The following is a 26,701-nucleotide window of genomic DNA, read 5'->3' on the forward strand; positions in this document are numbered from 1 at the left end:
CCTTGCTGCCGGTAGACCGGGTCAGCAGTCGCTGTGGCTCCAGGTGCGGTCCCAGGTGCCTCCGCATCTTGCTTGAGGAGCACAGGGGTTTGAGGCCCCTAATCATCAGTGGGCCCTGTCACAGTCCCTACCGTCCACGGCTCCTCAAAGGGCAGATCGGCCTGTGGGGACGGGGGGAGGCTGGGTCAGAAGGGCAACAGGTCCCACCTTCCCCTCCATCTGCAGCTGGATGGGCGGTCACCTGGGCTGCGGGACAGTCCTGTCGGTGCAGCGTCCGCCTGCGGTGCCACTGGCGCAGGGAGGCGCGGGCCTCAGAGCTGAGCCCCTGGGGCGCGCGCCCCACGTCGGGCTGGTAGTGGGCAATGTGGTGCAGCGCCCCAAACCACGTGGTCAGGTAGTACCCGGCTGGGGGCAAGAAGGGGAGGTCAGCGTGGCCCTCTTGGCTTCCCTGATCGCCCGAAGTCCCGCTGCAGCTCGCCGGCCTTCCCTCCTGCTGCCGAGGAAGGCTGCTGTCTGGGGCTCTGGCGACCTTAGGGGTGCCCCCGGCTGGGTCCCAGCGTTCTGGAGGTGGAGGCTCACCCTCTCCGCGTAGCTCCTCCGGATCCAAGAGCTCCATGAGAAACTCCACGTCCAGCTGTGTCTCCCCGATGTGCGGACTCCAGATCAGTTCCTCCGTCAGCGCAGGCAGGAAGGCGTCGGCCCCCAGGGGCTCTGGGGAAGCCGAGCACAGGTCCTGAGGTGGATGGGGGGGTGCAGACACCTTCCACCCGATCCCCAGGACCCCGAAGGCCGGCTGCCCTTCCACCTTGCCCCGCTTACAAACGCCTCCTACCAGAATCTCCTGGACCGCGTAGGCGCCTCCCACCAGAGCTTGCTGCCCTCTCCCTCGACGTGCGCATAGACAGCTCCTACCTCGCCCCCCAACCCTCAAGCCGCTCCTCACCCAGGTAGACGCCGACCCCTCCTTTACCCTGGTTTTCACCCCGAGCCAGGCCCGCGTAGACATCGCTGCACACCGCCAGCAGGAGCGCCACCTTGCGGCGCGGGGCGCAGGCGGCGTGGAGGTGAGCGAGGCGCGCGTGGATGCGGCTTCGCAAGGCGGGGGCGGGGCTCTTCCCCTCAGGCCCCGCCCCCGCCCGCAGGGCTATTTGTCGCCGCCTCAGTTGCCGCAGCTCCCGGACGCGGAGCGTGCGGAGTCGCGTCCACAGGGCAGGTTTCAGGGGTGCCAGCACCGCCCTGCACACGGCCGCCTCCACCGCGGGGCCTGCGGAGGGTAGGGGAACGGGTGAGGACAGGGCCCCAATCTGACCCGCCCTGGCAGACCACCACCCCTCCCTAGCTTCTGAAGGTCACCCAAAAGTGTAGACAGGGGTGTGAACACGTGTGGAAGAGGGAGCCTGGGTGTGAACTTGCACAGGGACGGGGAGTATGTCTCTGTGGGCACACGTGTGACAGAGGAGTGGTATATGTAGGAAAGGGCGTGTGATGGGAAAAAGAAAGGCAATGGAGAGAAAGATGTTGGGTGTGAACACCCGTGTAGGGCCAAGCCACGGCGCCCTGGACCCGTGGGGGTCCCTTTCCGTCCTCCCATTACCGAGATCCTCCTCCTTCTGGGGCACCCCAGGCCTCCTGCTTCCAAAGACAGCCCTGATGTGCGGGTCCTTTGCCAAGTGATCCTGGAGGTCAGTGAGGAGGTGCCGCACATCCTGAAGCAGCTCGGTGGCTGGGTCCCCAGGCCTGTGGGGACCGGCGGACTCTGAGGTGAGGCGCGCCCGAAGGCTCCGGTACTGCCTGGCCACGTAGCTGCACCGGGCCCTGGCCAGAGCTTGGACGTGAAGGGTCAGCACATCCTCGGGGTCTTCCTCTTCATCTCTGTAGTCGTCACTGTCCTCGTCCTCCTCCTCCTCCACCAAGCTGGCCAGAGCCGGGCTGGGATGGCGCACTTCCGGGCTGCGCTGGCCTTCCACCCAGCAGACCCTGTGAGGGGCGGCGTCCCTGGGGGCTGATGGGGGGAGCGGGTTGGGTCCCGTAGAACAGGGGCAGCAGCTCCCTCAGCCTTCAGGGCCCAGGGCCTCTCCCAGCTAACCTGGCTCAGGTGCTTGGGCCGTCTCTGGCTCCATTTCTCTGGGGGTCTGCTCTGTACCCCAGCCTCTGTGGGTGTCCAGGTAGAGCTGGTTGACCACGGAAAGCACCCTCCTTGAGGTATCCAGCTGGACCCTGCCGATCTGCAGAGAATCTGGGGCAGCAAAAGTGAGAAGTTGTCCCAGGTGGCCAAGGGACCAGCCCTGGTCCCTTCAGGGCACCAGGAGACTTAGTCCCCAGCCTCGTGGCTGCAGGTGCTGAGGCTTGGCCACTAGTCCCCTTGTCACTGAGGCCCAGGAGTCCAGGACCCCCCAGTTCGCTGCTCCCCCAACTCTCTGTGTAAGGACACAGGAATCCAGGCCCCATCCCCTCCTCCCTCAGGGACTGCCAGGCCCCCAGCTCCCTCCAGCCCCCTCAAGTCCCATTCCCGCAGACCGAGGAGGCTGGCAAGTTGGTCTCTCCTTCGGAGAACCACGCCTCACCTGTGTGTTCATGGCCCGGCCCTAGAGGGGGCAAGAGCAGCGTTCTGGGCAAAACATCCCTGAGAATAGATAAGTGGAAGCCACAGTGTGGGTGGAGTGTCTTAGGAAAGGGTCCCCTTTAGCCCCTTTAATAGGTGACCTGTACCTGCTGGCTGATAGGAAGGCCAGGAGATGGGGCAGGTCTGGCATACAGAGGTTGGAAGATTTCAGGGACACACCTAGGGGGAGGGGACAAGGAAGAATGAAAAAGAAAACTTGGTGGGTGGCAGCCTTCCCTCCCCTGGGACTCTCTCTTCCCCATTCCTAACCCCCTCCAGGGGACTTTCAGAACAGGGGAGTTTCCACCCCTTGAGGTCCCCATCTTTTCCTGTGTCTTTACTCTTGCATCCCACTTATGCCACCAAATAGGATTCACTCATTAGACAAATATTTATTGAGCACTTATTCATTTCCAGGCACTGGGAATACAGTTGTTACAAGGCAGACAAGTTCACTGCCTTCCTGTAGCTTACCTTTTTTGGGGGGAGGAGAGACAGAAAATAAATGAGCAAACAAATAAAGCCCAGCATATATTGTGTTGAATGCTATGAATGAAATGGAATGATTGAGTGGGACTGGGGCGTATCACATCTAACTGATGATTGAAAATCCCACTCTAAGTGCCGTACTCACAGTGGAATGCAAGGAGGAAAGGGCAGGAGCAGGGAAGAGAGAGGAGGCTACTGCAGTTGTCTAGGCAGGAGGTGATGGTGGCTCAGGCTAGGGTGACAGAGGCAGACAGGATCAGGAAAATTCAGGAGATATTTTGGAAATAAAGCTGACAGTTCTTGCTGATAAATTTACTGTGGACTGGAAGCTCAGGGGGAGGTGCCTCACCTCCAGGAAACTTCTGGATCTGGTAGCTGTTGACGTCTCCTGGCAAAGGTCCTGTCCTCAACACCAGGACGTGGCTGGGGTCATGTCCTATGACCAGGAAACTCTGGCGGGTGGAGGCAAAGTCAGCTTGGTGAAGGTGTTTGCAGGTGTCTGTCACCTTTGCTTGCCTAGCATCCATTTCCCTTATTTTGGGTTCCACACCCCAAATTTCCTTTAGGAAACCTTCTCCCTACTTTCAGTGCTTGTGGGTGGGACTGACTTCCCCCAAGCCCTAGGGGTGGGCCCATGACCTGACCTAGCCAATAGGATGACTGCATTCTTGGCCCACTGTTTGGTTCAGGGGTGGGCATGTGATCCACGCCCAGCCAATGGATGTCTTCCACAGGATTTTTGCTGGAGCTTTTTGGAAAGAGGTCTCTTTTTACAGTGGTGTTGCTAAGCTGGTGGGATGTCACCCTGAGCTGGGGACAGCCATTTTTGCTACCACAAGGACAATGCTCTCCTGAGGAAGAAGCTCTGGTAGACCCTGTTAGCTGTCCTCTCCAGATCTATCCCAGATTCCTTGCAGAACTCCTTGTTCAAGGCATTAAACCCAGCCGGGAGAGATGAATAGTGGTTGATACAGGCAGTGGTTCTCAGCTCTGGCTGTGTAACTCCCAAGGGAACTTTTAAAAATATTGCTACCCTGGCCCCATCTATATATTCTGAACTAATTGTGAAGCTTTTCCATCTCCTGGTAGAAGAAACAGATGCAGCTGGTGGATTCCTCCTTTCTTCCTGCCTGCAACGCACATGTACTTGGACCTGGGCAGCCCCGGGGCACTCGGGGGCACCCGTGAAGGCGCAAGAGAACAATGGGGAAGCTGGCCTTGGCGGCACACAGCTGCGGAACTAGACCCAGCAGCTGCCTTTCTGGTTAGGGTAGATAGTGGCTGTTTGTTTAAGTCACTATACAACAGGTGTTTGTTACTTGTAGTCCCAAATATCCCAAATTCCCCGCAGTTGAAAGCCAAGCCAAGAAATGGGATGAAGAGAAATTCCTAAGTTGTTTGAAGCTGAGGATCCAGAGCTTCTTAAAACTTTTATTTCTGTCTTTTTCAGTCATATGAACGATCATTAGCCTTTCTGGTTTGCCCATTGTGTGTTGTGTTTGTTCCTAGTAACCAGCAGGTCCTGACTGATACAGGACGTCATGGCAGCGTCAGAACGAGTCCCCAGCTGTGATGACTCACCCCCGGTGGCCACAGCTCCACGAGGGCCTCTGCATCCTGGGCACCCAGTTCTGGGACCTGCCACACCCCCTGTGTCCTCTGTAGGCGAAGATGTGACTCTGGGGTGCTGAGGACCCCTAGAGGGGTGTCGCCTGCTCCATTCACCTGTGATGGGACCCCCCTGCAATGGGCAGGGTCCAGGAGGTCAGAGGTTGGCCAGACACTGAGGTGGGCTCAAAGGTGCAGGAAGGGGCAGCCCAGGACCAAAGGTCAGGGATGAGGTTTAGGGTCCCGTGGTGGGGGTGGGCATTGGGTGGAAGGGGTTTCTGGATCCAGAGGTGCCAGGTGGAGACCTCACTCCAGTAGCCCTCACCTCTCCCCCTCGGTGGGGGCTACTGAGGCCTTGTCCTCTGGCTGGGCCATCCTTAGGAGGCGGGAAGCCAGGCAGCCATGGTCTGGCCTCTGGCAGGGAAGAGGAGAAGACTCACAGCTGCTCCACCCGCGCGTAATATTCGGAATATTTATAACCGATATGGCAGACACGCTGACCAGTCAGAATGGAGCCTCTTGCTGTCCCAGGGGCTAACTCTTTAGTCCTAGATGCTGGGGAGATCTGGGGACCCTAAGAGAGAGGCCAGTGTGTCTTGGGATGGGGGGAGAGGACAAAAAACAAGAGCTATTTACCAAGTGGTAGGGAATATTTCAAGATTTTAACAAGCAGTGAGGCCATATGAACGGAATCAGCAGAGTAACCGCTCTGGCCAAAATCTGGTGCCTGGAAAAGCTCTTGGCCTACGGTAGGCGCTCCATGCATTTTGTTTTTTTCTTTATAGACAGGGTCTCACTATGTTGCCCAGGGTGGTCTCAAACTTCTAGCCTCAAGTGATCCTCCCACCTCGGCCTCCCAAAGTGCTGGGATTATAGGCGTGAGCCACCGCATGGTCTAGCACTCATGTATTTGCCAAATGCAGCACAATATCCCCTCTTCCTCCCTTCCCACACCAAGGAGGGGCCCTTCGATCTTTTCCTCCAACATTTTATTATGAAATTTTTCAAATGCACAGAAAAGGTGGAAGAACTATACAGGGAACATCAGATGCTCACTACCTAGATTCTACCATTAGCATTTTACTCTTCGTGCGTTATCACTCACTTTTCCCTCTACCTGTCCATCCGTCAGACCCAGCTTTTGACCAGGTACAGAGCCTGATGGTAGCTTATCACCTGGGCCCTGGGGAGAGGACAATGGACAGCACAGGCTTCTGTCCCCGGGGCCTTCCTTTCTCGCCTGGATGGGTATAGCACGTGAATAACAAGCAGCTAAACAAATAAATCAGCCCACTGGCCTGAACCGCAGGGTGCAGGGCGTTAGGAGGGCAGGGGCAGGTGCCATGTCTTGGGGTGGGAGGGCAGGGGAGGAGAGCAGGGAGAGGCAGATGCCCACCTGGGTCCCCAGGGAGGGGGAGGAGGATGTGGGTGGTGCCGGGCAGGGCTGGATGGGGCAGCTGCCTGGTACCACAGGGGGTGGGGGGGGCGAGTGTGCCCAATGCTCGGTCCCTGGGGGCCCTACCTGTTCTCGGAGGGGAGGCCTGGAGTAGCAGGAAGTGAAAGTGTTCCTCGTAGAGAGGAAGCCGAGCGGGCAGGGGAAGAGGCGGGGCTGGGGGTATCTGAAGTCAACCTTCCTCTCTCTTTCCGGGGGCTCAGGCCTTAAGAGACTGGGCTTTGGGAGGGAAGGACCCTGGCAGGCTGGGGGGCCAGCGCTCAGAGCCATGAGACCCCACACACCCCCTGGGGTCCCCTTTTACCACCCTTCCCTCCATTTCTCACAAGGGCCGGGAGTTGTGCCGGTTTACTCAGTGGCCCAAGATCTAGCCCCCTCCCTCCGTCTGCGTACAGAAAGGAACAGACGCCAGTTAGTGGTTTTTCTTTTTAATTTGTCTCCAATAAGTGATGTCTTCTGGCCTCCCGATGTGGAAAGTGGGTCCCAAGTGGAGGGGGCCCAGCACCCACTTGGAGTTGAGGGCAGAGACTAGGGAGCCCTTCAGGCTCAGAGCCGCCCCTCCCCGCCGGGTGTGAGTTATAGGTGGAAGGCCCCCACCCCTGGGGGAGGTTAGGTTTGGTATATTTGGCCAGAGGCCCTGGGAACAGTAGCGAGAGTGGGGGGCTCTCAGCTCCCTGTCCTGGGATAGTTAGAAATTTTGGGGCCTCCTGGGGACAGTTAGAAATTAGGGCGGTTTCTCCTTACCCCTGGAGTGGTTAGAGACCGCGGGCTGTTAGAGACGGGCTGCTCAAGACTTGGCTCTAGATGTTAGAGACTGGCTAAGGTCGGGTGGGGGGCAGCTGGGACCCCAGTTTTGGGAGGGGGTGGTTAAGAGATTGGGGGATGTTCTGAGTGCCCCAGACAAGAGCTGCAGGTTAGGGGAGCCAGGGTTGGTTTGAGCTCAGCTGTCCCCGAGAAGCTGGGTGTCCTTCCTGGGAGGTACAGCTGTCACTGGGGTTTCTCCCCTTCTGTGGTGGTCCTGGCCGCCTCCTTGGCAGGCGGTGGGGACTTCCTCTGGGAAGTCGAAGTGGTGGGGTTGGGGGCCCCTGACCCTGACTGGGCATCTATTCTGGCATGCTCCTTCCGAACAAAGTCTTCCAGCTCCTTCTGCGGGGGCAAAGTTCACAGAAGTCAGAGGTCACCACACATCATGGAGTCAGAGGACCCAAGGGGCAGAAGTAGGGTCCAGGGACTGGGCTCGGGATAGGCTGGGGTCGCCCACCTCCTCACCTTCCATCCGAGGAGGTCGGCGAGGGCCAGGCAGCCCTGGTCACAGTCACCCAGCCAGGCCACGTCCCTGCAGTGCGGCAGGGGAGTCAGAGCGCCCAGGCTTGTCTGAGGCCCCTGCCAGCTGTGCCTTTGTGCCCTCCGTCCCTCCCTGCCGCCTCGCCCCAGGCCCAGGCCTCACCTGTAGGCCTTCTTGGAGTCAAAGTCCATGCTGCCGCCCAGGCCCAGCATCATTCCCAGGAAAGGGTCCCTCTGCGGGGAAGGGAGCGGTGGGGTGGGGGCGGGGAGAGAGCTAAGAGCACAGACCCTGGAGCCGGGTGACCTGGGTTTGTATCCCGGCTTTGTGACTTTGGTCAAGTGACTTTGGCTTCTCTGTGCCTCAGTTTCCTTATCTGTAGAATGGGGCTAATCAGGGACCCCCTGAAACGGCTGTGGTGTCAGCGAGTTAACGTATGTAAATGCTGGGGACAGTGTCTGGCCCATGCTGTTTTTGCCTGTGTGGCCTCAGTGCCTGTTTCCCTCCCCAGTAGGGCACTCTCCCCAGCAGGGGTTCCCCAGGATAAAGAGTGGCAGACCCCCTGACGGCCCCAGGGAGGACCCTGGTCCAGCCGAGCCCTGACCCCTCCATCCCAGGAAGCACGACATCCCTTTTTTGGCCTCAGCAGGTTTGAGTTGGAATTCTGTCACTCGCCCAAAAGGGTCCTGAATGACCCAGACTGGGGAGTCAGGGCAGCCTGGACGCTGACCCTTCTGGATTCTAGAATCCCCGGGCCTGAGCTGAGGAGTCTAAAGCACGGGGATCTCCAGTGGGGACCCTCTCTGAGGCCTGTCTCCTGGTTCCCGAGGAAGCTAGTGGGAGGGCAGGGAGGACCCACGTGAGGACAAGGCAGGACGCGGTACGAGTGGGGCTCACCTGGCCGGTCTTCTCCTTGTTGATGAGCAGGCGCGGGGTGGACAGGGGCGCCCTGGGGGGACGGCCAGCTGAGTGGGCAGGGCCTTCCTGGCTCCCCAGCCCCAGCCCCCCACAGCCTGACCCCGACCTACTTGCCGATGAGGGATGCAAAGGGCTGCACCTGCAGGGAGGTGCCCATGATGATGAGGAGGTCCGCCTTCTGGAAGTCCTAGGGGGACAGCGGCCAGTGAGGGCCCCGGGACCCTCTCCCCAGGCCGAGCCGCCTTCCCCTCCCTGTCCTGGGCTGCCCCCGCCCGGCCCCAGCACTTACTGACTGCATGCAGGAGAAGAAACGCGCTGGGAGGTTCTCGCCGAAAAATATGATGTCTGAGGCGGAGACGGATGGACAGACAGAGAACCAGAAGGTGACAGTGACACGGGGAGACAGAGAGAACAGGCAGGAGCAGAGGCTGACCTGAGGGCTGGGGCGGGAGTTGGGGAGCGGCGGGGACCGGCCAGGGGGACAGAACCCTGCTCTCCCCAGGACAGATTTGGGGCACTGGTCAGGGAGACAGAGGTGGCCAGAGGTCGGGGGGAAGCGGCCTTTGGGAAGGGGCGAGTGGGAGGAAGGGGGTCCCCACCCAAGTCCACCCTGACAGGTCACTGGCTCCAAGGCTCACCAGGCTTCACCACGCTCTGACATTTCTCACACTTGGGAATCACGTCCGAGAAGATCTTCTCTGAGTGTGGGGAAGGGGCAGGGAGAGAAGGCGGTAAGAGGCCCTGGGCTGGGGGCTGCAGCCTCCCCCCGGCCACCCCTTCTTCCCCTGTCCACACGCACACCTCAGCCCCTGGGGAATGTGCGGGGGTGTCCGCCTTGCTCGGAAAAGACCTCCCGTCTTAGAGAACTGTCCCTGCACCCCTGGGCTTCCAAGGCTGGCTCCCAGCACCGCTGTCTACAGCTAGTGAGGAAGGAATAAAGGAATGAACTGAGCAGACACTTGCCCTGCAGGGAAACTGAGTCTCCCACCCCCCACCTGGGGAATCCGGACTCGCAAAGTCAAGTTTTTCCAGTGGGTTTTTGAGGGCAGCCCTACTTCCCCCTGGGTCAGAGAGCCCTGGTGATCCCCAGTGGCGAGAAGAGAGCGGGAAGAACACGCAGATGATCTTGGGGTGGGGACAAAATCTCAGGCCAAGCTGCTTCCCACCCTTGGGTTCTCTGACAGACCCCCGCCCCCCACCCCCCAAACATGTACCATCCTTGTGACAACCATCCTTCTATTTATTGCTCATGGATTTAGGAAGGTTGAAAGCATTTCTGTCACTTGCAACCCCCAGAATTCTAACCGCTTCATTCAACCATTCATTCATTCATTCAACAAACATTTACAAAGCATTGTTTTAACGTCTATAATTTACTTTAAAATATTTTTGCATCGACAGAACGGTATTTGTGAGTGATGCGTGTGACACTGCTATAAAGGAGACATAACGGGGTGATGTGAATTGTACCCTGGCGCCAGCTGTGTGCAGTGGGGCTATTCAGGGATCCTTAGCCTAGGGGTGTCAGCTGGCGTTTTATCAGAAAAGCCACACTCTAGAGGCCCTGCTACAAATGCTGCCGCTGTCCTTATCTCGCATGGACACCAGAGGCTTTGTTAAGTCCGCATAAAGAATGTCAGACATGGCTTTCCCTGCGTGAAATAAGTGGCTTCTTAATTAGCACAATGGACGTCAGAAATAGGCTCTCCCAGGCGGTCAAGACACACAGATTGGTTGATTTTCTTTCTGGACACTCTGTCCTTCCATGAACAGGGGCTCTGACCCTAGCAAGCCCCGAGGTCTGTACTCCCAGCGACAGCTTCTGGCTCCCCACCCAGCCTGTGTCTATCCCACTCCGCTCCGCAGCTTCTGCTTGTGCTGGCCAAAATGGTAGTCAAAGCCATAGATGACTTTTCCAGTTTTTTTTGTGTGTGCATGACAGGGTCTTGCTCTGTTGCCTGGGCTGCACTGCAGTGACATCATCATAGCTCACTGCAACCTCAAACTCCTGGGCTCAAGTGATCCTCCGGTCTCAGCCTCCCGAGCAGCTGGGATTACAGGCGTGCGCCACTGTGCCCTGCCTGACTTTTACAATTTAATCAACATTAAGTAAAAGAAAAAATTCAGTTCCTCAGTTGTGCTACCACATCTCAAGTGCTCAATAGCCACAGCAGCAAGTGGCTGCCACACTGGACGATGCAGAGAGGGGACTTTTCCCTGGTCTCGGAAAGTTCTATCGGATGGTGCTGATCTTCTTGGAAAGCAGTTGCATTTGCCACAATGAGCCTTTCTTGCAAGATGGGAAGGGACACAGAGCTACGGAGTCATGACCACCCAGAACAGGCCACGTGGCCATTTAGGGCCCGACTCTGAGTAGAGCTGGACGTGGTCTGGAGCTTGTGCCCATGGCAACCCGGATGTGAGGTGGTGTGGGGAGCGATAAATCGCCATCGCCACCTCAAATCTTCAGGGGCCACCAGCACCTACTATAAAGAGCCAAAGAGCTGGGCAGGGCGGAACCGTGGCCACTGTGTGCAGACCCAGCTCCTGGCACTGAGGAAGGGCCAGCAAGCAGGGGACCGCCCTCGGGGTGCCGCCAGCCTCACCTTTCATCCAGCTCAGCGAGTACTCGCGCCGGCAGAGGGGGCTGATGCAGTGCGACGTGTGGAAGGTGCCGTGGGCCTCCACCAGGTCCTCGGGCTCCAGCCCCGCCACTCGCTCCAGGGTGTCTATGTTCTGGCGGGAAGAGGGTCAGGAGTGAGTGAGCCGCCCAGCTCGTGGCCAGAAGGCAGAGCGGGGAGCTGAGGCCACGAGAAGCGAGTGGGATAGTTGGGACAGGGCAAGAGAGGACGGAGGGGGAAGCAGGTGGCAGAGTGTGTCTGAAAACTGTTCTGTTCATCTGATGGTGCCACTGAAGGGTAAGAGTCACGGCAGCTTAAGGGCGGGGCTCAGACTCAAATGTCTGTGAAGCCAGGCCCATTGCCACCGCAGCCCATATGGTGTTTTTCTGCAAATTCGGGCCACTTTGCTTCCGTTTCTCAGAAACATTGTTCTGCTGGAAGCAGATGCTTTACTGCTACCTGCCAGAAATTTATTGAAATAAATGTATAAATTTATAATGCCTCTGCTGTAAATGGAGCCCCTCAGATGTGGTATCCTTGTACAGTACCCAACCTGCACAACTGTATGTGTCAGCCCTGGCCAAACAGTAACATGAATAAATGAATCAGGAGGGCTCACTGGGTTTTAATCACACTGTTTTCCTATTTAGCAGTCAGGGATCTTTCTATGGTCTGTTTCACAGATGGCATATTAACCTGTATTCTTTCAAGACAGAGATACTTTCTATATTAAACAGGTAAGAACATTCTTTTCCACACGGACATTTGTGTTCTCTCATTTTTCTTAAAACACCCAGCCCCTCGGGAGCAGCTTTTCTTTGCCCATGAGGAATGCTGCTGAAACAGGTGCTGACAGAGGACACAGAGGTGGCCTGTCATCTGTGGCCCCCGGCTGAGCTTATAAAGTTTCCCAAAGGCTCAATGAACAGGGGAAAGGGTTTCCCTTCAAGGGCAGACTGCCCTGTCTGCCTTCTCTGCTCCCTGCCAGTAATCAGCTTATCTCCAAAACATGTCCCCAAGAGCTACTGTCACTCTTCCTAGTGTCTCTGTAACTTCTCCCCTCTCCGCTCTAAACCCTGGCTTTGCCTTTGGTACCTGACTCAGTCTATTAACCGACTCCCCGACGCGTACGTAAGCAACACGCACGCAAACTAACCCCCTAAATGTGTTATTCTCTGGCAACACTGTTCATCGAGAAACCACAAACAAACAAGAATCAGGCAGATCTGGATATATTGCTATGAAATAATCTCTCCAAGATGCTAAAAGGTGCCTCACCCCAAAAGGTATAGATTTGGGGGGTAGTGAATAAAAAAAGAAATGCAGAAGAACAGGCCAGGCATGGTGGCTCATGCCTGTAATCCCAGCACTTTGGGAGGCCAGGGCAAGAGGATCACTTGAGGACAGGAGTTCAAGACCAGCCTGGGCAACATAGCAAGACCCCCAGCTCTAAAAAATTAAATAAGTAAATTAGCCAGGTGTGGTGGCATGTGTCTGTAGTCCCAGCTACTTGGGAGGCTGAGGCAGGAGGATCGCTTTGGCCCAGGAAGTCCAGGAGTTTGGGGCTGGAGGGACCTATCTATGATTGTGCCACTGTACTCCAGCTTGGGCTACAAAGAGAGACCCTGTCTTACCAAAAAAAAAAAAAAAAAAAAAACACCAAAGAAAAGTAAAGTAAAAGAAAGATGAAGAAGAACAAAGGCGTTATGTATAGAATGTAAAAAAAGAATATATGAGCTTGTGTATTTGTTTGGCTGGGTATGAATAGCTCCAAAGGAGACACAAGAACAGGTCACAGCAGTGGCCTCTAGGGAGAGCAGCTGGGGATCATGACGCCAGGAAATAGTCCTCCACGACAGGAAAAGCAACAAGGGACACATGATGACACACAGCAACTGACACAGCCTGGCGTCCTGCGGGAAGCAGGCTGGTGGGGCCCGGGCAATTGGTGGGCAGTTCCCAGGGTGGGCAGCAGCCACTGGACTCCAGCCAACAGCTGTCCCCGGGAAAGCCTCCTGGGGCGTGGCCAGCGCCTCCAGAGTTTCAGGAGAGACTTGAAGTCTGGACTTTCACGTGACATCTCCTGATTTTTACACCTTGGCTTGTCTTTTGTCTCAAAACATTGTGTCACTGATCCAAACACCATGAATGGCAGGGTGGCTCTGGGCCCACACAGGGCATCTGTGCAAATGGAGGAAGGTGTCACTTCCTCTGGGTGATGTGGGGGCCCCACATCAAGGCACACAGCTCAGGCCCTGAGCCGGGGCTGGGGCTATGCTCTTGTCCCCACCCTGCTGGAGCCATCGGCAGGCACAGCTCACGAACTGCCACTTACTGCCTTCTGAGTGGCGTGATATTCTTACATTTTTTTTTTTTTTTTTTTTTTTGAGACAGGGTCTCACTCTGTTGCCCAGGCTAGAGTGAGTGCCGTGGCGTCAGCCTAGCTCACAGCAACCTCAAACTCCCGAGCTCCAGCGATCCTCCTGTCTCAGCCTCCCGAGTAGCTGGGACTACAGGCATGCACCACCATGCCCGGCTAATTTTTTCTATATATATATTTTTAGCTGTCCATATAATTTCTTTCTATTTTTAGTAGAGATGGGGTCTCGCTCTTGCTCAGGCTGGTCTCGAACTCCTGAGCTCAAACGATCCGCCCACCTCGGCCTCCCAGAGTGCTAGGATTACAGGCGTGAGCCACCGCGCCCGGCCTCTCTTACATTTTTAATTTTTTATTTTTGAGACAAGGTCTTGCTCTATCACCCAGGCTAGAGTGCAGTCACCTCAAAATAGCTCACAGCAACCTGAAACTTCTGAGCTCAAGCAATCCTCCTGCCTCGGCCTCCCGAGTAGCTGGGACTATAGACCTATACCACCACACCCAGCCCTCCTGTGTGTTTTAAAACTAAGCATATTCCCCTCAAACAATGCTCTCCTTTTTTCCCCGTCTGAACTATGTGTAGGCTGAGGAGAGTGACGTGGTGGCGGGGGCTGAGGCACTCTCCCCAGCTGTGACAATCGCTTTCAAATCTGCAAATGAAGGCGAAGTGCTCACAGAAGAATCAGACTCAGCTTTTAAAAAGCTGCAACGTGGGTGTGGAGATGGAAGGGTTTTCTGGACAAGAGGTTAAGTGGGCCGGGCACAATTGGCTCACACATGTAATCCTAGCACTCTGGGAGGCTGAGGTGGGAGGATTGCTCAAGGTCAGGAGTTCAAGACCAGCCTGAGCAAGAGCGAGACCCTGTCTCTACTAAAAATAGAAAAAGTTAGCTGGGCATGGTGGCACATGCCTGTAGTCCCAACTACTCGGGAGGCAGAGGCAGAAGGATTATTTGAGCCCAGGAGTTTGAGGTTGCTGTGAGCTAGGCTGATGCCACAGCACTCTAGCCCGGGCAACAGACTGAGACTCTGTCTCAAAAAAAAAAAAAAAAAAAAAAAAAAGGTTAAGTGAATAAAGCCAGGTACGGAACCTCCTGTACAGTGCAAATACCACGAATATAATTTGGAAGAACTAAAGGTCGTTTTGCTGTGGAGATCACAGCGACTTGAATGAACAAGACAACTGTCCAAATGTTTGAATGGATACTTGTGCCCTGAGATAAAAATAGCATCATACAGAGCCTCAAAAGTGCTATATCATCACAATTCAGAAAGACATGAAGACAATGTGTCCCAGAAAACTGGGTCAGTGACTCAAGAAGTGGTTGAGGTTGAATAAGAGGGTGACACGTTTGAATAAAACGGTTTCATGAAACGTGAGAGTAGAGCTTTTTCCTGCCTTTATATGTTTTATGTAATATGCCATTTTCAATATGTATGTGTGGTTAAATCCATAGTGGGGGAGACGCCTGCGTATTTCACATGCACCCAGAATGTTCCGACGTGGGCGTGCGTGGGAAATGGCACGCTGTTGACGAGCCGTGGTGGGCAAGCGTGGGGTTTTGTCCTTCCTACAGAGCTGGGCATCCAGTGCACCGAGTGCCCTGGCAGCGCCCTTCGCCCCGGCCTCGGTTTCCCATTCTGTCTGGGGAGCCGAAACATCACCCACATGCCGCTTCTGCAGCTGGGACCTTTCCGCTCAAGTCCAGACGTCCTCCCCTCCGGGTGGGTGTCCGTCTGTCGGGCAGCTCGATCCGCACGTGCCTCTCACCAGCTCCTCACCTGCCCCGGCACCTGCACTTCCCGCCAGCTCAGTACGAAGCAGCGGGTGCTCGGGCTGAAAGCTGCCACGTTGTCCTTGACTCCACCCTTTCTGTCATGGCTACAGCCAATCCATCAGCAAGTCCTGCTGCTCCGCCTTCCAAATCAATTCACAACCTGCCCCCTTCTCCCGGCTCGGCGGCCCCCACCCCGGCCCCGGCCTCCAGCCCCTCCTGTTTGGACCATAGCAGCAGCCTCCTGGCTGGTCTCGGAATCCCCCTCCCCACCGCCCCCCCTTCTGTCCCCACACACAGCCAGAAAAGTCTGTGAACGCTTGAGTCAGCTCATGGCCCTCCCTGCTCATAACCCTCCCAGGGGTCCCCCTCACTCAGGGTCAAGGTCAGATTCCTCCCTGCAGTCCACAAGGCCCTATATGATCTACCCTCATCACCTCCCGGACCTCATCTCCTCCTCTCTCTCCTCCCACTGTCCTCATTGCTCATGCACATCCAGCTTCTCGGATTCTTTCAACAAATACAGTCCCGCCTCAGGACCTTTGCACTGGCTATACCCTTTGTAACACATTCCTGTGCCAGACAACCTCAAGGCTCCTTCCCTCTCCTCTTACAGGTCTTTGCTTAAATGTCACCTTCTCAGTGAGGCCTCCCCTGAGCACCTTTTAACAACAGCACCCCCACCCCCACTGCGCTTCTGATGGCCCCTTCCGCAACTGTGCTCCAGAGACTGTCACCATCTGACACACTAGGTATGTGATTTCTCCATCTTGCTCATTGTCTCGCTCCTCGAAGTCAAGTATCAACTCAGTAGACATTCCTCGTGACAAAAGCTGACAGACAAGGATGCCAGGAGGGCCTTGGGGCGGGTTTCATGAACCCAGGCACAGAAAGCGCTGGGCTTCAAGCGAGCTGTTTGTATCACGTCTAGCCACGTCCTGTGAATAAAACTGACTCTGGGCGGAAGGGTCAGGTTTATTCTGAGCCTGGTCCCCTCTTAGAAGGAGGAGGCTGTCTCCTCCCCCGCCTCCACCCCCAGCCCCAGCTAGGAACACCTGCCTAGGCTTGAGAAATCGGGATCTAAAAAGAATTTGTCCTCCCCCTGGTGGCAGCTTCCAAAGCTGCAAGTGCCAAACTGCCCGGTGCAGGAAGAAAATACTAGAACACCTATTTATCCTCAAGAGTTACGTCTCTATTTTATAACCTTGGGTCTGAGGTATTATCTGTAGCACGCGTGAATACTGCTGCAGTGCATCGTGTGATTTCAATACACGTTCGCAAACAGGCAGAGGCACAAACGATTTTCACCGTTACTGGTATGAGAACCTAAAGTCACGCCGACTAGTCCAGAAGCCAGTCCTTGCTGTGTACCCTAGGGAGGGGCCCTTGGCTAAGCACCTGACATCTCTGAGCCATGGCCCCAAGGCACATGCAGCGTCGTGTTTATTATAACTGTGCCAATTATAAAAGGGCACCCCTTCCTTAAGACACAGTATCCACCTGCTGGAAAACTGTCATAGTGTGCTGATTTTGTTAGAGCAAGTCACTTTGGTGTCATCTGCTGGAAAAACGCTCATGACAAATATGAAATCTGGGCTGTCTGTGGCGTAAATGGTGTCCCCTCAGATACGGGTCCTTTCCCAGCCCACATGGGATGGCCCTGAGAGGAGTTCATTGCCACCTCACCGCAGACCTGGGAGGGCAGAGCTGTTCTGGCCCTCGTTTCCTAGAAGGGGAAACTGAGGCTGAGAGGAAATGACTCACCGCAAGTTCCCCAGCAAGGAGGCAGCGGGCCAAGCCCCGACCTGCGTCTACCTGCGTCACCACCCGAGCTCTTGGGCATGCAGCTCCGCCCCTCCGCCGAGGGCACCGTGCCCTGCCGCCCGCCCTGCCCTCTCCCCGCAGGCCGCCCGCGGCCGGCCTACCTGCGTGTAGCAGCGCAGGAGCAGCCCTTTCTCCTTCAGCAGGCACATGAAGTAGTGACAGACAGTCGGCTGGAGGGGAGGAAGCACGACAACGTTGATAACAGTGGAGAACATTTGCACGCAGGTGCCATGTGCCGGGAACGTTCTAGACACTGTGACTGTTTTACCTCAAGGAATCATCACAATGACCTCGTGAAAAGACCATCATTATCCCCATTTGGGCAACGTATGTAACCTGCAATTCTGTATCCCCCATAACAATAAGATGAAATAAAAAAAAAAAAATGACATGTGATCACACACACACACACACACACACACACACACACAAAATTATCCCCATTTCACAGATGAGGAAACCGAGGCATGGGGAGGTGGACTGTCATGAAAGGCACACGGCTGGGAAGCTGCGGCCTGGGGCTCACGCCCAGGAAGCCTGGCTCCAGGGTCTGGGCTCTCACGTGCGTTATTAACGTGTTGAAGCCTCCCAGCACCTGTTCTCAGATAGTACATATCAGCTTCATTTGACAGACGGCAAAACTGAGGGTGAAGGTCACAAGATGAGGCAATGAGGGACCAGGAGTTGAGCCCCGGCAGTCAGGGCCCGGCACCCAAGTACTTAATGTCTGAAGGGCCCTGGGGGGCCTTCCCATGCCTGCTGTCCCCCAGCCTCTCCTCTTCCCCCTCTGCAAACAATTATCTCACCTTGAACTGCCCGGGGTAGAATTCCTTGGCAAGGGCAAAAAAGGGTTCCGGATGTTTCTGTTGGAGAGAAAGCCAGAGGGCCAGATGCCCCGGGTGAGATGAGGGGTGGAGCCCAGCGACCCTAGTCTCCTCCCCTCATCACAGTGCTCCTTCCTGGGAGAGCACCTACTTTGAAGTAGCCAATCTCGAAGATGGCCTCCGGGTAGGGGAGGTGGTACTTCTCCAGGTTGGCGTAGAGGCCCGTGGACGGAGAGCGGAAGTCGGGGATGCCTGCGGCTGGGGGAGGAGGCGCAGGGATCAGTCCGTCAGGGATGCTGCCCCATCTATGTCAGTCTGACCCTCCCAGGCCAGGGCCCAGAAAGGTCGTCCCCCGGGCTGCTGGGAAGGGTCCCTCATTCCTACGGGCAGTTGCTGGGGGTAGGGGGTACTTACATGTGGAGATTCCAGCTCCCACCAGACAGATGACTCTGCGACCTGGAGGGGAGGAATTTATGCATCATTTTACACGATTTGCTCAGCTCCTAAAATAACACCACCTATAGTCCTCCCAACAGTGTTGGGCGGGTTAGTGTTAACATCCCCATTTTACAGATAAGGAAACCAACAAGAGGTCATATAGTCAACTCATGAAACAGCCTGCCAGGGGAAAATGAAATCACTGAAATTACACCAGCTTAGAAAGACTCGAGAAAAGGCCACTTGAGGAGAAGTTTATCCTCCTAACTAGACCAAGACAAAACCCTGCATGAGACCTCAGTGAGAGGGCTGGGGGAGGGAGGGTAGGAAGGCGCATTCCCTGGTCATTCTATTAATAACAATCTCAGGTAGCACTCACCTTCTGGATACAACCTGGGATGGCCACCTCCCCCTAGCACAGTCTATACATTCTTCCATTACATGACTTCCCTCCGTAATCAAACACACAGCAGCCACCTGAAGCCTGCTGATTTTCAGGTGAAGACCGAAGACCAAAGATCAAAGGTTTGCCACTCTTGGCAACATGCAGCGGAGAATAGAGAGCTTAAGCCAAACCCTGGCTCTATGGCTCATACCACTACTCTGGGCCTCAGCCTCCTCCTCTGTAAAATGGGCATAATTACAGTCCTGATTCCACAGGGCTGCTGAAAGAATGAATTAATTCACGTAAAGCTCAGATCTGGGCCTGGCACCAAACACTAAACGTGTGTTTGCTATTGTTCTTTGAGTCAATTGTACTAAACTTCCTTAGACCCCTGATTTTTTGCATACCCATAGGCACCTTGCTCCCCCATGTTTACCAGTTTTCATAAAAGATGCAGTAGAAGGTTGACTCCTTTTCCAAGCACACTGGGCTGAGCAGAAACAGCCCTTCTGCTGCCTCAGCTGCCGGCTGGCGGCCAGCCCTGCCACGCAGTAGCCTGGCATCTGCCTGTCAGCTGACGGACAGACACAGATGTGACACCCTATGAATCAGGCGCCTCTAGGGTGTCTGTCCAGGGGAAGGCAGCGAGGGTGAGCAAAGCCCTCAGCTTTGTCTCCGGGAGGCCAGCAGGCCGAGCTGGTTGGATCCAGTGGGGACCAAGCCAGGGGGAGAGTGTGCTTTGGATTCGGCGGACCTGGGGTCAAATCCTGACTCTGCCACTTGGCAGCTGTTTGACTCTGCACCAGGTCACAATCTTTCATGCCTCAGTTTCCTCCTCTGTCCAGATCACTCCCGTAATGACCTCATAGGAAGAACGTGAAGATCAAATAAGAGGACAACCTGGTGCCTGGCAAACGCTGAGGGCCGATTAATTGTTATTATTTATTACTGGCCCCTCACGGGCACCCTCGGGAGCCATTACCCCAGAGCCCAGGTGCAAGAGGGCAGAGTGAACAAATGCCTGCAGCCGCTGCCCGTGTTCTCCTTGGGCCCCCAGGCCAGAGGATGCTGCAGACAGCCGCCCGGCCTGCCCCAGGGTGGAGGCTCAGGGCAGTGGCCCGGCCGGCTGGGGACAGAGACAGCTGTCCCAGAGGATGGGAAACTAGAGAAGACGTCCTCAACAAAAGGCTGTTCAGGACCCTCAAAGGGTCGATTGTTCGAGTCGAGGACTGCTGAGGGCCTGGTTTCTCAGACTTCGGTGACCTCAACTTGTGGCAAGAAATATAAATTTCATGGTGACCCAGTAACCAGACACCTATATGCCACACTTGAAACAAGCTCCCTGCAATACCCACCACAGCCACTACCATACCGCTCTTGCTGGGCCCCGAGCTGCGCTCTAAGCACCCATGTCTATATCAACTTGCTGAGTCCCCAGTGGCCCTATGAGTTAGAGACCACGACCATCATCCTCATTGGACGACACAGGCCTGGTCAGTCAGAGCACAGCGATTCACTCAGAAATGTAGATGTGACCCAGCTCTGGCCAATCAGAGACAGGGCGCGTGGTCCAGGGGCGGGCATGACTCAACCTGGGCCCGCTGGAGCCAGTTCTGTTCCCAGCGGTGCGCAGAGTCCCGAGGGACAGTTGGGCAATGATCTGGGTTAGTCACCCTGCCCGTGCGTGCCGCAGCCAGCTCACGCCTGCTCACCCGTGCTGACTGTTGTATTCTTTTTTTTTTTTGAGCCAGAGTCTCACTCTGTTGCCCAGGCTAGAGTGCCGTGGCATCAGCCTAGCTCACAGCAACCTCAAACTCCTGGGCTCAAGGGATCCTCCTGCCTCAGCCTCCTGAGTAGCTGAGACTACAGGCATGTGCCACCATGCCCAGCTAATTTTTTTCTGTATATATTTTTAGATGTCCATATAATTTCTTTCTATTTTTTTAGTAGAGACAGGGTCTCGCTCTTGCTCAGGCTGATCTCAAACTCCTGAGCTCAAACAATCCACCCGCCTCAGCCTCCCAGAGTGCTAGGATTATAGGCGTGAGCCACCACGCCCGGCCATGACTGTTGTATTCTTAGGAATCTACCAAGCTGAGTGCTACACACAGTCACATTAAAAATTAAATTTGGCCGGGCGCGGTGGCTCACGCCTGTAATCCTAGCACTCTGGGAGGCCGAGGCGGGTGGATTGCTCAAGGTCAGGAGTTCGAGACCAGCCTGAGCGAGACCCCGTCTCTACTAAAAATAGAACGACATTATATGGACAACTAAAAATCTATATAGAAAAAATTAGCCGGGCATAGTGGCGCATGCCTGTAGTCCCAGCTACTCGGGAGGCTGAGGCAGTAGGATCGCTTAAGCCGAGGAGTCTGAGGTTGCTGTGAGCTAAGCTGACGCCACGGCACTCACTCTAGCCTGGGCAACAAAGTGAGACTCTGTCTCAACAAAAAAAAAAAAAAAAAAAAAAAAAATATAAAAATTAAATTATATAAATTTACAATTAAATTGGTTATATATAATAAATTGTCTATTACATAACTTAGAAGAACCGGGAAAAAGGAGCTCTCTTTCCGCGGCAGCTGCGAGGCCGGTGGAACCTGCACGAGGAGCTGCCAGGAGTTACCTTCACTCCAACTGAGAAAAATAGCCCCAGAGAGAGTCAAGATTTTTTTTTTTTTTTTTTTTTTGTTGAGACAGAGTCTCACTTTGTTGCCCAGGCTAGAGTGAGTGCCGTGGCGTCAGCTTAGCTCACAGCAACCTCAGACTCCTGGGCTCAAGCGATCCTACTGCCTCAGCCTCCCGAGTAGCTGGGACTACAGGCATGCGCCACTATGCCCGGCTAATTTTTTCTATATAGATTTTTAGGTGTCCATATAATGTGTTTCTATTTTTAGTAGAGACGGGGTCTCGCTCAGGCTGGTCTCGAACTCCTGACCTTGAGCAATCCACCCGCCTCGGCCTCCCAGAGTGCTAGGATTACAGGCGTGAGCCACCGCGCCCGGCCTGAGAGTCAAGATTTTTGACAACGCGGAAGCACCTGGCTCCAGCCACGCTCAAAGCTGGATGCTGGTTGCAGAGTTAACACACTCCTTTTCTGGCTTAAGCCGCTTTGAGCAGGGGTGTGGGGGTGGGGACTTACAGCGCTCGCTCTGCATGTATCGGGCCACCCCTTCCAAGGTCAGCTCGTCCAGCAGACGCTCCTTCTGGGTGCCCAGGCTAAGCGTCTGGGAGAAGAAATTCCGCAGGAAGTCCACTGACCAAAAAGAGAGACCGTGGTGAGGGGACACTCAGCCGGGGTGCAGGGACATCTCCAGTACATCCTCCCCAGCCCTGGGGTCCTCCAGCCTCCTCACAACAACAGGCACAATGCCTGGCCTGGCCAGGGGCCTCTAGGAGCCTGCCCTGGCCTTGGCAATGAACCTGTCGCTACATACTTTATTTATTTATTTTTGAGACAGGGCCTTGCTCTGTTGTCCAGGCTGATCTTGAACTTCTGGCCTCAAGTGATCCTCCCACCTTCCTCCCAAAGTGCTGGGATTACAGGCGTGAGCTGCCACACCCAGCCTTGCTACATACTTTGAACACCACTCCTGGTGGAGTTGAGGGGGTATCGCCCAGCCCCTTCCCTAAATCCGCCCTCCCAGAACCCAGCTCCTGGGCCCCCAAGGAAGATACTCACTCTCTGCTTCTCCGCCAGCTGCTCCTCCCTCAGTGTCTGAATCTGAGTCCTGGAAGGGGTGGGGTGGGGTGGCCAGGCCTGAGAAGTGGGGTTAGGGAGGGAGGAAGCAGCAGGGGGGTGACACCAGGTTTGGGGAAAAGGCTGTGGCCCTGAGGAAGTGAGGGGCAGTGCAGGGACAGTGCTGGGGCCAGCATCAGGGCTCTGGGACAAGCTGCCTGGGTTGGAAACCTGGCCCTGCTACTCCCGAGGAGCACGACCTTGTGTGAGTGGCTTCACTGTTCTGAGTCTCAGTGCTGCTCATCTCAGACATGGAGCTCCCGGGCTGTCCTGAGGATGAGCCGAGTTACCGGGTTCCGAGTTACCGTGTGTGCGGAGCTGGGACCAGTGCCCGGCAGTGGGGAGTGCCCAGTAAGCCCGGCTCTTGCTCTCATCACACGCCCTCCCTTCACCCCCGTCTGCTGGAGGGTGGGCCTGCAGAGGCCCATGAATAATGTTGAAGTCACTCCTGTGAGTGATGGCACTGGTGCTGGGCGCTCACCCTGCGCGGCCTATCTGCCCCCTGCTCCAAGCCCCAGGACCATGCACACCTCCCCGATCTCTCCTCTCCTCTCTCCGCTCCTCCCCTTGGTCGGGCTCCCAAATCGCAAGTCTCTGGGCCTCTCTGCTTTCTCTCTCCACTCTTCTGGGCTACCTGCCTCATCCGTGCCAGTGGCCTTAGCCTAGTTGCTCAAGATGACGCCTTTCTGTCCCCAGATCCGGGGCTTCTGCAGCCTCCAGGACACCTTGCCCCAAAGGTGACAACCCCCCCTCACTGCCAATGTGTGCTAAACTGTCCTTAGCATCTCTCCCCAAACCTACTTCCCCTCCCTGGCCCCATCTCAGTCTGGTCTCACTGCCCCCCTGGTCTTCCAGATGTCTCCTGTCCCCGCCTCCCTCCTTTCCCTCCTGCCACAGCCCTTCAGCCCCACGCATGTCCACTCAGCCTCCTCAGGGCCCTCTGCAGACCCCTTCTCCCTTCCCCAGGGCTCCACCTGGCTCAGCCAGTCCTCTCCCCAGGGGGTCCTGCCACCTAGGCTTCGGTCTTAGTCTCCACCTCTGACGCGCCCTGCTACCCAGCACGCGATGGCCTGTCGGGGACAGCCCACTCCTCTACTTTAGAGGCCCTTCTCTTTGGCTTCTCCCGTCTCCATCATTCAACCACAGACATCTACAGAGTCCTCTGGGATGTCAGCTCCACGAGGGCCAGGACTTTGTGTGTTCACCACTGAATGGCCAGCACTGAGAACAGGGTCCAGCCGCAGGCAGGAGCCCCAGAACCCTCTTCCACTGAACCAACGCCTGCTGCGTGCAGGCCTGGGCTGGGCCCCGCAGTGGCTCTCACAAAAACACAGTCCGATCAACCCACTCTCCTGCTCAAAAACACACAACCTCCCTGCCCTGCTCACTTACTGCTCTGCGTCCAAGCTTTCTTGAATAAAAACCTCCCTTCTAAACATATTAAACATTTTGTATTGCTTTTTAAGATTGTACGAGCTTTGCAAAAACTGTAACCATTAGACAATGTATAACTTGGGGCACTTGCCTTGTAATTCCCCGTGCCACCCCCACTGAGATAGCGACTGTCAACAGTCCAATGGTAATTACTCTAGACTTTCCGTCTGCATATAAAAACTCATTATTTTTGCAGAAAGAGGTCATACCCTATAGTATGACGCTGTACCTTGCGTTTTCCACAGAACAATATACCATAGACTCACCTCATCCTTTTACGCAGCTACATAGTATTGCATTGTATGGAGGAACCATAGTCCATTTAACCCGTGTACTGACAGCCATTTGGACTGTTTCCAGTTTTGCCCTATTAGGAACAATGCTGCAATTTACACCCTTGCATCTCCCTCTTTGGGACTGAGGATCCCTTCTTAACGTTAAACTTTTTTGTCTGACAGTAGTTGTGCTTTGGGAGCCAGGCGAGTGACACGTCACAGGCTAACAGGAGGCTCTTATACCCTCAGCATCGCCCTGCTGCACTTAGTTATTTTTTTTAAATTCCCACCAAGTCGGAATCAATGGCATTATGCGGTATTTTAACCCCTGCTTCTGTACTGCCCTACATCTGAAAAGCGATCTCGTGGGTGTGGGTGGGCTGGCATTCTTTCAGGCTGCAGACAGTGAAGCTCTGTGGAGGGACTCAAGGGACCTGCCCAGCATGTAGGGGTGACTTGGCCTAAGGGGGAGCTGGAAGTGCTGGCAGGGGGCCTGTCTACCTCTCCCTGCAGCGTCTGGAAGGCAGTGTGCCCAGTGCTGTGGGTTTCAAACCCTTCGCTGCTCTTGTAGCTGACGGACAGAGGACAAGCTACTCAACAACTCTGCCTCAATTTTTCATCTGTAAAATGGCCATGTAGGCCTTAGCCCCCATAGGGAGGCTGGGAAGATTAAATGAGATGATATACATAAAGCACCGAGCTGAGTGCCCAGCAGGAGTGAGTAGTCAATAAATGCTAGTCTTGCCTGCAGTTAGCTGACCACCCCCAGCTGGGCAGCCACGCAACACATCACACTCTTTCATGCCCCATTTCTTTGCACAAACCATACCCTCTGCATGGAACACCATTTCTCACCTTGTCTAAGGAAATTCTAAGTCACTCTTCACTTATGTGTCTCTGTCTCAGTGTGACTGCCAGACCAGCCTGTAGATTACTCCAGGGAAGGGCCTGCCTAGAATCTTCTGTGGCCCACAGAGTTAACCCTGGGCTCCTACATAGTTAACAGAGTTAAGCTCCCCTAAGCTACTTTCATAATCACTCTGTAGGGTAATTTTCTCATCACTCGCCTGTGAGATCTGTGAGTTCAGAGACAAAATCCAATACCTGTCCCTTCCAGGCCCAGCACAAATTTTGTTCCAAAGGGATGCGGGAGGCAATGGGGGCGGGGGGAAGCAGGAAGTGGCAAGGAAAGAAGAAAGTTTGGGAGAGCAGGCCTGGGGTTAAGGCTGCTCGCTCTCCTCCGACAGTCCCCAGAATCCACTGTTCCCCAGGAGACTGCACCGGGTGGGGCGAGGGATGGGGAGCAATGATCCCAGGCCCTGGGGTAACTGTCTGCCCTCTGCCACCTCCCCCCAGTGCGGGATGTGGGAACAAGTCCGTCTCTCTCCTTCCCTCCACCCTTTCCCCCATCTCACCTGAGCCTCCTGCACCTTCCCTGCCTGGTCCTCCAGAGAGTCAGAGGCTGGGGGAGCAGACGTGGTTACAGTGGGGAGAATGGTTAAGGGGGAATGAAAGGGTTCAAAGTGGCAGTGGGGGGGCAAGAAGACCCACCCACCTAGTTACACTGGGGTCAGGGTGGTGATAAAAATGGTAGAGGGAGGGAGGGGATGCAGAAAAGCAGATCTTATTAGAGGGCAAGGCGCTGCCAGGAGGGGTGGTTAGTGAGGGGCAGAGCGGCTGGGGAGGGAAGCTTTAGGAGGAGAGGGAGGAGAAAGTAGGGAATACAGGGCATGAAGGAAGACTTAGGGGGAGTTGGAATGGACATAGTAGAGTGTAAGCGCCCGCGCAGGGAGGGTTAGGTTTACAAGGCACAGGGAAGTTTGGAAAGGAAGAGAAGAGATACCTCTGCTCGGAGGCGGGTTTGGGAGGAGGTGCAGTGGAAGTGGTAGGTTTAAGAGAGGCACAGGTACTAGGGGCAAGAGATAGGAGGGGACATCAGGGGTCCTCTGGCATGCTACAGTTGCCCGTGACAACCAGGTACCCTTAAGCAACCCGGACCGCGGCAACCTATGTTCTTAGCAACGAGGGGCCTTAGCAACCAAGGTGCGGGAAACCTTGGTAACTTGGCAAACGGACATAGTAAACGGACCCTTAAAACCTTGCTATCCAGAAACCCACCAACCTAGCAATATGGACGGCTTAGCCAACAGCCCTCCGAATCCCATTCCCTCAAGCAGTTCCTATTTCCCGCCCCACCGTGCCCGCCATCGGGCCCCGGGGCCTGAAGCCCTCAGCCAGGCCCCGGCGCGGCCCGAGCCTCCCTCCGGGGCCCCCGACTCACGGTCCGGCTCGGCCATGGGCGCGGGGCGGGGGCCCTCGGGGCTGTCACCGACCGCTCTGCCCCGTGATGGCACCGGAAACAGGAGGGCAGGGATAGGCCAGAGAACGACAACTCCCAGCAGCCCTCGCGGCCGCATAGCGGCTTTCCTTGCAGCAACCGAAGCACGCCCCCCTTAGGTGAGGAAGACACGCGAGGGCCGAACTACGAGTCCCAGAGGGCCTGGCGTCGGCAGCCATGTTGGTAAAGGGCGCCCGGAAAATGTGGGAATGGCTAGAGAGCGGTAGTCCATCCAAGTACTCTGATTGGTCACCTTGCGGCACGGGGGCGGGGCGTGAGCGATTTAGTCCACTTTGACTGGACGAATTAGGGGGCGTGT

General features: G+C 55.6%; 2 protein-coding genes across 4 annotated transcripts; both read right to left on the reverse strand.

The window, feature by feature from the left end:
* Positions 1-29: 29 nt before the first annotated feature.
* On the reverse strand, positions 30-5,388 carry RINL (Ras and Rab interactor like). Its single transcript, XM_069457480.1, has 11 exons — positions 5,025-5,388; positions 4,673-4,832; positions 3,441-3,543; positions 2,710-2,782; positions 2,565-2,623; positions 2,087-2,236; positions 1,595-2,002; positions 971-1,264; positions 580-711; positions 242-405; positions 30-161 (listed from the first exon to the last, which is right to left on the reverse strand). The coding sequence occupies exons 1-11, from the start codon at positions 5,072-5,074 to the stop codon at positions 99-101; spliced, it is 1,656 nt and encodes a 551-aa protein (XP_069313581.1). The 5' UTR covers positions 5,075-5,388; the 3' UTR covers positions 30-98.
* Positions 5,389-6,488: 1,100 nt separating this feature from the next.
* On the reverse strand, positions 6,489-26,392 carry SIRT2 (sirtuin 2). Of its 3 annotated transcripts, XM_069458584.1 has the most exons (17): positions 26,326-26,392; positions 25,460-25,506; positions 23,490-23,495; positions 22,279-22,327; positions 21,739-21,852; positions 18,188-18,229; positions 17,925-18,031; positions 17,756-17,812; positions 17,051-17,119; positions 10,959-11,088; positions 8,991-9,050; positions 8,642-8,697; positions 8,463-8,539; positions 8,332-8,383; positions 7,600-7,670; positions 7,422-7,488; positions 6,489-7,298 (listed from the first exon to the last, which is right to left on the reverse strand). In XM_069458584.1, the coding sequence occupies exons 1-17, from the start codon at positions 26,339-26,341 to the stop codon at positions 7,140-7,142; spliced, it is 1,179 nt and encodes a 392-aa protein (XP_069314685.1). In that variant the 5' UTR covers positions 26,342-26,392; the 3' UTR covers positions 6,489-7,139. The 3 variants fall into 3 exon arrangements, with proteins under 3 accessions (XP_069314685.1, XP_069314684.1, XP_069314686.1); XM_069458583.1 differs by lacking the exon at positions 23,490-23,495 and having other exon boundaries at positions 6,490-7,298; XM_069458585.1 differs by lacking the exons at positions 23,490-23,495; positions 25,460-25,506 and having other exon boundaries at positions 6,494-7,298; positions 26,326-26,332.
* Between the last annotated feature and the right edge of the window lie 309 nt (positions 26,393-26,701).

This window comes from Eulemur rufifrons, chromosome 24 (genome assembly GCF_041146395.1).
Source record: "Eulemur rufifrons isolate Redbay chromosome 24, OSU_ERuf_1, whole genome shotgun sequence".
Classification (NCBI taxonomy): Eukaryota; Metazoa; Chordata; class Mammalia; order Primates; family Lemuridae; genus Eulemur; species Eulemur rufifrons.